This window comes from Mesoplodon mirus (genome assembly GCF_964341445.2).
Source record: "Mesoplodon mirus genome assembly, chromosome: 10".
Taxonomy (NCBI): domain Eukaryota; kingdom Metazoa; phylum Chordata; class Mammalia; order Artiodactyla; family Ziphiidae; genus Mesoplodon; species Mesoplodon mirus.
The window spans coordinates 10,419,363-10,433,580 of record NC_138986.1 but is presented as its reverse complement, the minus strand read 5'-3'; the positions used below and the strand labels follow the sequence as shown (position 1 = coordinate 10,433,580).

The 14,218-nt window shown below is 38.2% G+C and overlaps 1 protein-coding gene across 7 annotated transcripts in view; it reads left to right on the top strand.

Annotated features, from left to right (window-relative positions):
* ARID1B (AT-rich interaction domain 1B) overlaps positions 1–14,218 on the top strand; it is a 416,950-nt gene that overhangs the window by 147,726 nt on the left and 255,006 nt on the right. For all 7 annotated transcript variants that reach the window (XM_082633300.1, XM_082633303.1, XM_082633305.1 and 4 more), the window contains exon 4: positions 5,241–5,351. In XM_082633300.1, the coding sequence (XP_082489426.1) occupies positions 5,241–5,351 (111 nt within the window). The remainder of the gene's footprint in view (positions 1–5,240; positions 5,352–14,218) is intronic.

Sequence of the window (14,218 nt, the reverse complement as noted above, 5' to 3'; positions counted from 1 at the left end):
GGGATTGATGATAGGAGTTTCCAAAGCGGGAAGAGAAAAGGAGCGAGAAATCATTCTGACCTAGATACTGTGAGATGTTACGAGGCCACTCAAATCCTCATCACCTCACTTTAGATGACTGCAGTAGTACTAAGTACCATCATCCTTCTCTTTCTAGTACATCTGTACTTCATGTGATTGCTGGAAAAACCTTTCTTAAATAACATGAGAATCATCACATTCTAGATCTAGAAGCCATAGTGGCTCCCTGTTGCCTTTGTTTCAGATCTGAAGCTCTCTCTGCAGGACTCCAAAGACAGCCAGTGTTTGCTAGCTTCTTGGCTTATCCTCCCCAACCTCTTAGCACCACAGCTGTTTGTTTGTCTAAATTGTTTTCTTCTGTTACTGTCTACCAGTCCTCCCACCTCTCCCCTGGTCTGAGTTTGCTGCCTTTTGTACTGTGGTTGGGCATACCCTGATGCTAAGGTCAACATCTTTAGCCGGGTGATGGACGGTGAGTGTTCATTGACACTTCTTTTGCTGAGAGCACTTTGCCAGCCTCCATCAAAATTTTAAACGTACCAACCCTTTGGCAGAAGTTCCCCTTGTGGAGAGTAACGCTACAGAAATATTTCAGCTGAAGATGTATGCACAAGGATGTTTATTATAGTGCTGTATGAAGTAGGGAAAGACTGGGAACAACCTAAATGTCCATCAATAGGGGACTGGTTAAATAAGTCACAGAACTGACTAATACAATACTGCATAGCAAAAAAAAGAGAATAAGGTAGATGTTTAGATGTAGATATAGAAAGAGATATATAACGTATTGTTAAGGGACCACAAAATAGACTGTGTACAGCAAATACACTCCAGTTGTTTTTAAAGGAAAAAGGATTTAAATTCACATTTATTCTTGGTTGTGCATTGAATGATTGTGGAAAGATAACCTATTAGCAGTAAGCTTTGTGGAGGGGATCCTGGGAAGTAGGAGACAGTCTTTCTTTTCATTGTTTATCTCTTTGTATCTTTTGAACTCATACCATGGGAATATTTTTCCTTTTCAATTTTTTTTTTTTTTTTTTTTTTTTTTGCGGTACGCAGGCCTCTCACTATTGTGGCCTCTCCCGTTGCGGAGCACAGGCTCCAGACGCGCAGGCTCAGCGGCCATGGCTCACGGGCCCAGCCGCTCCGCAGCATGTGGGATCTTCCCGGACTGGGGCACGATCCCGTGTCCCCTGCATCGGCAGGCGGACTCTCAACCACTGTGCCACCAGGGAAGCCCCTCAAATTTTTTATAAGTGTCCTTGACGTTACTTACTTACTTACTTACTTACTTACTTACTTACTTATTTTGGCTGCGTTGGGTCTTTGTTGCTGCGTGTGAACTTTCTCTAGTTGAGGTGAGCGGGGGCTACTCTTTGTTGCAGTGCGCGGGCTTCTCACTGCGGTGGCTTCTCTTGTTGCGGAGCACAGGCTCTAGAGCGCAGGCTCAGTAGTTGTGGCGCACGGACTTAGTTGTTCCACCACATGTGGCATCTTCCCGGACCAGGGCTCCAACCCGTGTCCCCTGCATTGGCAGGCGGAGTCTTAACCACTGTGCCACCAGGGAAGCCCTGTCCTTGACATTTTATTCTACATTTTCTTCATAGTCCCATGTTGCCATTAGTACTTAATTCATTTCATTATAAAAGAAAACAGAAGTACTCCTGCTCTTGGCCTTTACACTAGAGCCAGGACATAGTTTTGACCTTATCCTTCCTCACAATAGCACAGTATAACTAGTGTTTCCTTCCTGCTCATCCTTCACAGTGTAAGATGTTAAGCACCCAGTGAAGGGACTGTTCCATACAAGGTATTCAATAAATGTTTAGACATTTTTAAAAATAAATTTATTTATTTATATTTATTTTTGGCTGCGTTGGGTCTTCGTTGCTGCGCGCGGGCTTTCTCTAGTTGCCGCGAGCGGGGGCTACTCTTTGTTGTGGTGCGCGGGCTTCTCATTGCGGTGGCTTCTCTTGTTGCGGAGCACGGGCTCTAGGCACGCGGGCTTCAGTAGTTGTGGCACATGGGCTCAGTAGTTGTGGCTCGTGGGCTCAGTAGTTGTGACTTGCAGGCTCTAGAGCACAGGCTCAGTAGATGTGGCTCACGGACTCAGTAGTTGTGGCGCGTGGGCTTAGTTGCTCCGCGGTATGTGCGATCTTCCCGGGCTAGGGATTAAACCCGCGTGGCCTGCATTGGCAGGCGGATTCTTAACCACTGTGCCACCAGGGTAGTCCCTAGACATTTGTTAAAAGTAACAGCTAAGTGAAAACTTCTGAAACAAATGTGTACATGCCCCTATCTCAAGCTCTTTTCACACTTTTTTTGTTTTGTGAGTCAGTCTCTGTTTTACCTTTGATCTATAACATAAAGATGGTTAAAACCAGAATCAGTCAGTGGTGAAAAGCTTGTGAGTGAGATGAAGAAAAATAATACTGATAAAGGACTCTGAAAGGATAAACCACACTTCCCTTGTGTGGCTCCTTTGCGTTGTAGCATTATCACAGTGTGACACTCTCTTAAACAGTCACAGCTGTGTATTTGTCACAGTGACAATGTGTGTGTGTGTGTGAACTAGTGTGCAAGCTGGTGTGCACTGGTTTAAACTTTTGAATATCAGAGACTGCAGTGATGTGTTGAACATGAAGGCTGCGCTTAGTTGTTGTTTATAAAATATGGTGCTGAATGTATTTCTTATTTTCTAATACAGACATTGGCCTCTTGTTGTCTGTTAAATTACTTATTCCTACTTACTTTTCCTGAGATGAAAATAAGTACCTACCAGAAAATAAATATAGCTCTGAAGGGGAAAAAGCTCAGGTTTGTTGTGATATATAACTTTTATATCTTTATTAAAGCTGCCAAATGTAGACTTTATAGTCCCAGTGTAAGTTATATATAGATGATGGTTGTTTTAGGTTAAAACTTGGTACCTTTTCTGGATGTTCTCTCAGTTAAATTAATCCTTATGTTCAAACGTAAATTGAAGCAGAACAAGTTCCATTTTCAGTGATTCTCACTAAATTTTGTTTTGGTTTTATTTCCAGCTGTATTTAATAACTGAAAGCCTCTTGTGGTTAAGAATAGTGTTTGAGATTTTGGTGGAATCTAATTATTTAAAAATTTTAAGCCTTAAAAGATGAGATGTAGAATCATAGTAAAATTTCCTGATGGCTTTCATAGTCTGTTAGTTCAGTGTTGCTTATTTTAGAGGGGACCGTATCCACATTAAAATGTGTATTTACTGTACTTGTAACGGTCTTTTTCAGCTCATTTAAAAAATCAGTTCATTTAGCCACAAAGAGAAAACAAAAGGAAATGTAAAAGGCTTATAAGCATAGGGCATGTGAGCCTGTTCCTGTTTCTTAACAGTTTACTAAAACAAGTGTCTAAGCACTGCCCGTAAACCTTGTGTGCACATGTGTGTGTTTGAGGCACAGGTGGGGGTCTGCTAGTTTGTTTGCCCATTGCGAGGCTGTTCTGCTCCTTCGTGGGGGGTTTTTTGTAACAGGGTGAAGGTCCCTGAATGGAGGCCTTGTTCCCGGCTTGATTTTGAAGTCCTCGCTGTTAATCTAAAGGAACCTGCAGGACATGCAGCTGGAAGTCCACGTGACAAGTGAAAGTCTGGGATCCAGAGCAAGTAGTGTGGGTGTGTGTGGGGGGGGTGTGTGTGTGTGTGAGAGAGAGAGAGGGGTTTTGCCCTCCCCCCAGTCTAATTGTTACCCTCTGCCAGCAGCCAGACTGAAGAGCTACCCTTTTAAATATCCTTGGGCTGCCTGTGCTCGGAGACCTCCCCTAAATGTTATCAGATAAAAACCTGGACAACTGAGTGTAATTCTCTTACTAAAGTATAGTACTGACTGGGCATTCTGCACTGCTGTTAGAGGTTAGATATCTTGATTGGTTGTTTGGGGGGTTTATGTAAAAGGAAGAAGAGTTGCTTGGGAAATGCTGGATTGTTGGCATGCTCTTTGCTTCAGAGCCTGTTTAAAGGCAGGTTGCACCAACACTTGGCTAGTTAAGTCTAGTTTGTACAGCTTGTGTACTTTCAGTACCAGCTATTGGTCCAAAGTTTCTTGGCTTAAGAAGCTGTGTCATTTTAAGTGTATACTGTATGAGAAAGGGGTGGGGCAGCAGAAGCTTTTTATAGGGTTTCAACTCATTAACATTAATTTTTAAAGTAATATTTTGAGACTGTAACAGGGGAAGTAGAACTTGTATATTATGTTTCTTTCATTCTAACACATATTTAAACTGACAGGGAAGAAGGAGAGAATTTTATTTTTAAGTGATATTTTCCATTCTTTTTTTTTCTTCCCAATCAGAAACTGGTTCTTCAACTTTCAGTGCCAATTAAGACATGCTATAATCAGCATTTTACACTCTGTGCTGCTGTTTGACTTCGGGTGTAAATGGGGGTAGACTGTTTAGTAACTGAGCATGCATAGTTAAATGCTAGAGATCTGACATACAGTAAGTTTGGTGTGGTATTTGGTTTATATTTCAGCATAATACTGAAACCATGCAGAATTCCTCCTGGAAAAGTGTTCAACAGGATGCCAGAAAGGCCGTGTCACTGATAAGTTTCTCTACTTCAGTAGGTTTTTTTAGTGTGTTTTGTTCCCCACTGCTGTTTTATCCTTTATTGTGGTCCTTTGGTAACTGTGCCACGTGAACATGAAATTCTATACGTGAGTGTTTATTGGTTTTGTAGAAACCCCAGGATACTGTCGGCTTAATAACTGTGTTGTTTTGTGGGTTGCTGAGAGGGCATATTAAAAGTGAGTTGATAATAAAGTTTTCATTAATTATTTTAACATTTTCAAGGTAATATTAAAGACAGTTCAACCAAAATCAGAATTAAACAATAACATGAGCTTTTGGTTTGCTCTGGTTTAAGAGAGTTTGGTTCCAGCTGGCTTTCTTTCCCTTCTATGACTAACTGTCACCTTCCTGCAGAACTCAAATATGGTCTTTAGGTTGTATGGTTGCATAATAAATTTAATTGTTAATTATATGTATTTTTGCTCTTGATGATTCACTGCCTTTTTGTATTTTATTTTTGCTTTGAGAAAGTGTTACAGAAATGAAAATTATAACATAGATGTTTGCTTAAATGTAAGATGAGTTGATACTTTGTGATAAGCCTTTGCTTCATCTTGATTACCAAAGAAGCTTATAACTCATTGAGATATTTCTTTATATTTGTGTTTGTTTAGGATATGTCTCAGGAAGGCTATGGAACTAGGTCTCAACCTTCTCTGGCTCCTGGAAAACCCAACCATGAAGACTTGAACTTAATACAACAAGAAAGACCATCAAGTTTACCAGTAAGACTATTAATGTACTGATTTGGAAATTCAATGAGTTACAGATTTCTAAAAAGAGCATTTGTTTTTGTTTATTCTACTTTATATTGAGACTTGGGGGAGAAGCTTATGGATTTCAGGTATATTTGTGATTTATTAATTTTTATTTTACAGTTTCCTTCTCAAAGGAGCTGTGTAGTCCTGAATAAGTCTATTTCATTTGTAGGTGTCTCCGAGTCCAGTGTTGTAGGTATCTCTAAGTCCAATTGGAAGCTTTTATTTGGCTGATAGGTTTTGTGGCAGAAAGGTGTTTCTGTTGTACAGTTGTGCTTTGCATAGCCTGTTGCTTTCTGGTAGTGATTCAGAGCAGAGGTATCTATATAGGAGTTACATGGAAAGGAAATTCCCATTTGGCAAAGAATGAGATAAAGCATCCAGTGGTAGTTTGAGTTCCTTCTGGGACTTCATGTAACGAGAAGTCACCCAATCTCTTTTCACCCAAAAGAAAGTATTTTAGTTTAAAATTGGAAAATACAACTTATAAGTATTTCTATTAGCAAATTATTGGGTATATATTGACTAGAGTAGTAGCTAAATTATAGGTTACATGTTAATGCCCTTAGATAGTTCACCTGTGCTTAATTTTCTTTTTTTTAATCCCCCCATGGGCAACCTCATTTAAATGAGATATTCCTTATAACTTCAAAGAATATATTTGTGCAAACAAGTTTTTATATATATTTTCTTGTTAAAATATTTTGATGTGAAGACATTGTTATTGCTCAATCTCTATTAAGAAGTCGTATTTAAGACAGGAACTCAGACTAGCCATGATTTTAATTTGAATCTTAAACATGTTTACATTAAGTAAGATTTATTATGTTACTTCTAAACATTTGAGAACCAGCATTTGTAAAGAACGTTATACATGACATTTGGCACATACCATACCCATTTTTAAGTTATATGTAGCCGTAGAGTAGAAGGTAAGTGATGGCTACAGGATGTGTAATATCTTTGAATCTGATGCACATGTATTTGAAACCCTAATTTTTACAGCTTTTATTTCTATGGTGGGAAGTGGGTAAAATTTACTGTGGTCATTTTTTAGTCACATTGGAATATTTATTATCTAGTTATTTGGTTTTTGAAGGAATGAAAAAGGTAATGGACTCTGTGTTCTAAGCTGTAAGCTTTTTTCTTCAGCAGATAATTCACAGCTTGGTGAGCATGGTGTGTGTGTGTGTGTGCGCGCGCGCGTGTTCGTGCGTGCGTGCACGGGCACCTGCATCCGCAAATGCACGTGAATGCTGTTGATAAATGCAACATTTGCTGAACATTTGGAAATTGGTTTGTGGTTTTAGGAAATTTAAATTGACTCATGGGAAGGTGGGCAGTGGTTGACAGTGAATTCTACTTTTTTACCACAGGATTTTTAGTGTTTTAGATAAGCCCAACTTTTTAGGTTTGTCATTGGCTGTTGATGTGTACTGTTTTACGGGTTGGAGAATTTGTTAAAGATTGATACCGATTTTCTACCTAGCTATAAGAATACTTTGCAGCGTACTGCTTTCTTCATATCCATTTGAACTTCTGTGTCACCTACTAGGCTATGCTTCTTTTCACTGCTCTGCTTTGGAATCAATGGTTGACTTTCAGCTAACTGTACAGCATAACTGGGGGGGAATGAAGTGTGGTAGTCCCAGAAAACTGAAGAGTTCTGCTTTGGGATGGTGCAAAGTTGATTACTGGAAAAGGAGCTCAGAGTATGTTAAGAAGTGAACCAATATATTCTTCAACAGTTTAAGTCTTTTGGATTGTTCTTTTTGTATACATATAATGGCTAACTTTATTCTTTAATGTTTATCTTACTTCCTTCCCTAGGGGATTTAAGGTTGCTCATAATATAAATTTTCTTGCGAAGCTATTAAAAAATGAAACGCCCTAATTGGTGGTTTCTTTTTGTTTTTGTAACTCACAGATAAATAGCATGCTGATTTTAATTTTGATTTTAATTTGAATTTCAAACATGCTTACATTAACTAAGATTTATTATGTTACTTCTAAACATTTGAGAACCGGCATTTGTAAAGAATGTTATACATGACATTTGGCGCATACCATACCCATATACTCAATAACATTTCAATAATCTTTTTTTAGAGAGGAAAGTTTCCAGGTTTTATGCTGAGTGCATAGAAGCATCAGTTACTGAATAAAGGACAAATTGTAGATTGGTTGGTTGTACCTACCTAAACCTCCTGCCCCCAATCTGTTAAGATGAAAATTGGCTTTATTTAAATGAATTTTAGTGCTCCACTTTTCTTTCAACAGGTTTTGTTTGTGTAGAAAGTTTTTCTATATAGAGTTTACAAATATATTTTTATTGATATAGACACTGCATCAATATGTTATATAAAACAAAGGTAATTACAGTTTTGGGGAGAGATCTGTTGGTATTCTGTATGGCTCTAATATGTATTTTTACTCTAACTTGGATAAATTGATTCTATAAGTACCATGAAACTGTATTTATCACATCTGAATTTATTAGGTGTTTTGTAGATTTCTGCTGTGTTTTTTCCTTTTCAAGTGTTAGTGATACAAATTTTGTCTTTTTACTTAAGGTTAAAGGCCATCCATCATATTTGTAATCCCTCATTTTGTAATTTTTTTTTTTTTTTTTACAAGCTAGTCAGTCTTTAGGATTTTTTTTTTTTTTTTTTTGGAAAGCTCACTAGATTATCATCAACTGATTTTAATTAATTTATTTATTTTTGCTGTGTTGGGTCTTCATTTCTGTGCAAGGACTTTCTCCAGTTGTGGCAAGTGGTGGCCACTCTTCATCGCGGTGCGCGGGCCTCTCACTGTCGCGGCCTCTCTTGTTGCCGAGCACAGGCTCCAGACGCGCAGGCTCAGTAACTGTGGCTCACGGGCCTAGTTGCTCCGCGGCATGTGGGATCCTCCCAGACCAGGGCTCGAACCCGTGTCCCCTGCATCAGCAGGCAGACTCTCAACCACTGCGCCACCAGGGAAGCCCGTCTCATTTTGTAATTTTGAACCAAGGAAATTGTGGGTCTTATCTGTATGTTTAAAAATATGTGGTAAAAATGATTCTAATGTATAATCAAGTCTTTATCCATTACGTATGTGACTATAAGAAGGAAGCTTCTTAAGTAGTTGTTTCTTAATTTTTTCCTTAAGTTGAGTTAGATTGATAGAGTTTGTAATGTTTTTCTGCATGTGGGGTATTTTCTGTAGTGTATTTTTGTTATACAGTTAACTTTCCATTACAAGAAATCAAGGCATTTTCTTATGCTAGATCTAGAATTTGATTCTCTCAGCAAGTTGTCCTCTCACCATTGTTTAAATTGGTATTTGTCTATATTTGCATTTCATTAAGTTCTTGGTGATCCTCAGTAGTTAATGCAGTTGTGTTTTCCATCTGACCGAGTTCTTCAGGTCATCCACATAAAGCCAATGACTGATAACTTAATATTTGTCATCTTGTTGTCTTGGTGCCATGACCAGTAATATTTACTTTTCACTTAATGCACTCAGACCTAAGCTCAGAACAAATCTTCCTTAATAATGTCTACTGCTCTCTATACCTCTTAATCATATAGCCTTCTCCCTGTTGAGGTTCATTAGCTTACATATCCTTGGTGTTACCATTACTAACAAATTTTAACATATAGCATGTGATATAAAAATTAGCTTGAAGAACTGACTCTATCTCCTTGGAATATTATCACTTAAAATTTGAGCACATTCTATAGTTTTTTTCTACCTCTAATATTGATATGAAGTGAAGCCATCATTAAGTAAAATATACAGTGGAAGGTCTAAACAAATGCTGTAGCTTATCAACTCCTTTATTTTATAAACGTTGAGTATATCTCAATTTACACTCTGACCCCCCAAATATTATTTGGTACATTTTTTGTTGAGTCTTTTTTAACTTTTTCATCTCTTATGGCATTTACTAGTCATCCTTTTATTGCAGTTACTTTTTTTTTTTTTTTTTTTGCGGTACGCGGGCCTCTCACTGTTGTGGCCTCTCCCGTTGCGGAGCACAGGCTCCGGACGCGCAGGCTCAGCGGCCATGGCTCACAGGCCCAGCCGCTCCGCGGCATGTGGGATCTTCCCGGACCGGGGCACGAACCCGTGTCCGCTGCATCAGCAGGCAGACTCTCAACCACTGCGCCACCAGGGAAGCCCTATTGCAGTTACTTTTATAGTTGTCTTGCCTCTCCCTCTCACCCTCAACAGACTAGGATCTTTTCACAGTATTTATTATGTTTTATTCAGTAAGTATTTTCCTAATAGAATTTATATAAGAATTTTTAAATACATTCTTCCCCTAGTTGCAGAATTTTCTTTTAATTGCTTACAGGATCTTTTCCAAGGTATTGAATTGACATCAGAAGAGCCTATGTTCTCCATATGCTACTGATACTAAAGGATTATATGAGTGTGGTATCTGTATTGGCAGGGTGGTTTTATTCTTAAAACTATTTTCTTTTATTATAAAATGACATTTGAGTTTTACTTTGGTAAACTTAACCTTCAAGAGAAGAAAAAGTGGGCACTTTTGTATAATTAATCTAAAAGTAGTGTGAAACATTCTTTTCTTAGTAATGTATATTTTTTAAGAAAAATAGTTATTTATTTATTTATTTAGGCTGCGCTGGGTCTTGGTTGTGGCACGCAGGATCTTCACCGTGGCATGCGGGATCTTTTAGTTGCGGCATGCGTGCTCATAGTTGTGGCATGCGTGCGGGATCTAGTTTCACAACCAGGGGTCGAACCTGGGCCCCCTGTATTGGGAGCACAGAGTCTTATGCACTGGACCACCATAATATGTATTTTTAATTGTAAAAGTGAATAAATTGACAAACAGTAATCATGATTTCAGTGAATACAGTAAATACATGTTTATACATATTATAAACATGTATAAAAAAGTCAACAAAAAAAAAGTTTTGAGTTTTTATATTCCTTGCTCTAAGCAAATAGTGCTTTCTCCTCCAGGAATCTGAAGAGTTGCTGATACTCCTCAGTTTAGAAATAACTTATTTGTTTTTTTCTTCAGAGAGACCTACCACCGGTTTGTATTTCAGATAGCAGGTCCATTATTCTGTTTACCTAAGATACAGAGTATGATCAGTCATATTCTAAAGGCCTTTGCGAAGGCCCATCACGTCATTAAAAATCTCTTTCTGATCCTTTCTTTCTTAAATAGGAAACATGAGGTTGACATGAAAAGGGTTTGATCTGTCCAAGTTTAGTAAAAACCCTAAATGTCCCGTGGAATAGTGCTTATGGCACTTTTGTTGAGCTTGCAATTAGAAGGAAATGTTGAGGTTTAGATAAAACATATTCTTTTTCCCCTTTGTGAAAGGAAGGAGGTAGTATATGCTGGTTGTTCTTTGAAATAGAGGGTGTTAAACAGGATATTGGAAGCCTGAAAGAGAATGGTTGAAAAACTGTTATTACCAAGAATATTCTTTGGGGGTTAGGTATTAGCAACAGAGCATGCAGTGATTTCCCTTTACTGAAAAAGAATATTTCTGTGTGTGTGTTTGTTTTATTAATCTTTAATGACACATGTTGGGTTAGGGGTAAATGGTCATGTACTTTGGAAGCATGTATGAAAAATGATATGTTAATAGGGACATTTTAAGTGTGTGGATTTGATAATACAGTTCCTATGAACAATTAGAAACTATTGGAAAAGCTAGGTGGAGCAGTTTTTAACTGGGTTTTGCATTTACCAAGTTCTCAATCCATCTAAGAATACAAATTGTTAAGATGATCTTAACCTGTTAGTTGTCGGGTTTTTGCAAAAGTTAAAATCTACCAGGTAAGAATTAGATGTTTAGCTGCTGAATGAACTTTTTCCAAACTTTTTTTTATTTGTATCTTGAGCTTGAATTAAGTGGTTGTCATTAAAAGGTTAAGAGTGTAACTGTCTTCTGTTGATGGATCATTCTCAAATCATCCTGAACATTTAAAAAATTCTAAGTTAATAAAAGAGAAATTGAATCTGTTGTCCCCTTCTCTCAGTGTTCAAGCAGTGATAATCCCTGTGTGCAGCTGAAGACACCAGCTGTCTGTTATCAGTGTTTCCTAAATGTTATTAGGGTATGTTGGGTCTTGAAGTCATGGAAGTCTTAAAAAGTGGGCACCTGGTGAATGGAGCAGGAGGTTCTCTGAAGGGAGTGTCTTGTCAGCGAGAGCATCTGCAGACACAGGTAACCATTTGCATAACTTTGAAACTGAAGGCACAGACACACTTTGATATCTTGGAGAAGTGTTAAATGGAGCGTACAACATTCCGTTTCTTACCTAGGATTTACCGTAATTTGCAAATGTAATTTTAGTCTCTGGTCTACTCTATATGGAGACGACAGTTCTTTTTGGATTCAGTTTGAGAGAAATATGAAAAGACCTTACTTGAAAGTCCGAATTTAGGAAAAATGATAGTGACTCTGACAGATGTTTATTTTCCAACATGGATTATTTCTTTAAGATGTGATATTCTGTAATTTTATCCCCCAGAGTATTTTTGTGATATTTTGAAAATAGGGGAAATACTTGAACCTTGAGCAAGGTAAGAAGTCATAGGAAGTGGGAAGGTATGTTTCTCTCTCTTTCAAAACAATCTTCCACTTAAATATTTGTTCTGTAAATGAATGTTCAATAAAACCTTACCAGTTTGGATTTCTTCCAGGTTACAGCACGCTAAATATATGGAAAGCTTGAATAAATTAATATTTTAAAAGAACTATAGTTTGTTTTTAAATAACTCGAATGTTTGTGTGCAAAGTGTTTCTAATTTGAGATCTTTCAGTCCTTTTGAAATAAATGGATAATTCTAAATTCATTATAGCTGAGATATTTGCTTAGTGGTGATGCATTATTTTCAGAAATTCATTTAATTTTTAAAAACACATTTTAACTAAGCATACCTCCTGTAGACCTTTTTACATAATATTCTGAAGCTTTCCATTTAAAATATGGGGGAAATGAATTTTAACCCATTTTATGGGACTGTCAATTCCAAAAAAAAATAATGAAGGAGTACTGCAAAAAATAGACACTAGACAAAATTGGAGATGAAGAGAGGCTGAAACATAACTGATTTTCAGGATATTGGTTTTGATAATAGAAGAATAACTATGATCTATAGTTGATAAATGAGGCTCATTAAGTAAGCGATGAGAAATGCAGATATTCCTGGCTAATAGGAAAGTCAGCATACAAATTTTGCTGAAACAAATGGGAGACTGGAAGGTTTTGACCAGCCTTTCGGCTCTTCAGATGACCTGTGTGAGGCCATGGAGCCTCCTCTGTGGCCTCGCAGGCTGGGGTGCACATAACTCTCAGGTCTGAATGCAAATAGCCGCAGAACCATACCTGGACATAAGCCTCTTTTCCCAGAGGGGCCGTCTCTGAGCACAAGGGGGTGAGCAGCAGTGTTGGGCTTTAGTACAAACCACAAAGATCCGTGTGTGTGAGGGATTCTCACATGTGGGCACGGGGGCTCCAGTAGGACAGTTAGCAGCAGCATAGCTCCTTCGAATTTTAATTTTAATTTTTTATGCTAGAACGAAAAAACGAGTGATGTCCAAGAGGTACCTTTTCATATTTTAACCTGCCGTTTCTGTTTCCACAAGGCAGTTCTTGGCATGCTGAACCAGAAAGCCGCCTCCTTTTCTTCCTGGTGCTTCTCCCATTCACTGGTATCGAGAAGGGGGAGCGGGCTTCCTCCAGATTATACAGGCATGGCCATTGTAAGACGTTGAGCTGAATGAAGTTTACTTTACATTATCCAAGTTAGCTGGGAAGTAAATTTTAGTTTGCAGATTTCCACTTTGTATGTAACTGAAGGCACATATCTGTAGTATGTAACAAGAGATACATAACCAGCAGGAGCTCAGAGTAGCATTTGTGGACTGGTTAATTGCTTTTATTTTTCTTTTGAACTGGAAGGAACTATTTTGAATATTAGCTGTCAGTTTAGGAGAGGAAATAAATATATGTAGAGAAGGTTCTTACCTGAGAGCGAAAATTTCTATTTTTCCTTCACAATGTAAAGGTTTAGAGGTGTCTCTCTCTTTCTCATCTTTTTTCTTTGCCTTTGCTAAATTGTAAAATAACTGAATGGTCTTGTTTTCCTTTGTTTGGGTCAAGAAATTTTAGCTGAAAATTGTTACTGTGTGAAAGAAGATTATTGACTCAACAAGCCTTCAATTTTCCGTGAATAACACTCCCACCCCCTAGCTTCAGGAGCATGCCGTGCATGCATTCTATTTTAAAATACAGACTGTAATTTAAAACAGGCAGTTTGATGCCCCACTGAACTTTGTTTAAGCCTGGAATAAAAGAGGGGAAAAAAGCTTTAAGCCACAAAAAAGTGGCTAAGCTTTCTCAACCACTTTTCTTCATAATGCATTCTATTAAAAAAAAAAAAGTTTCCAGTACTATTGTTGTCTCTTCCCATACGACCTGCATTTTATCCAATGTTAGATTGTGGTGTGTGCGTTTTTTCCCTTTATTTCATTACCGGGCTGGCATTGACTTTTTAACATGTTCAGAGTAGTTTGCAGTGGGATCTGCGTGCCGTGTGCCTCTGTGCATGTTGTCCACATTCAGCGTGTGTGAGAACATTAATTCTAAAATGAAACCCATAGTTTTTAGTATTCATTCATTCATTCATTCATTCATTTTTAAATTTATTTTTTATTTATTATTTTTTTGCGGTACGTGGGCCTCTCACTGCGGTGGCCTCTCCCGTTGCGGAGCACAGGCTCCGGACACGCAGGCTCAGCGGCCATGGCTCACGGGCCCAGCCGCTCTGCGGCATGTGGGATCTTCCCGGA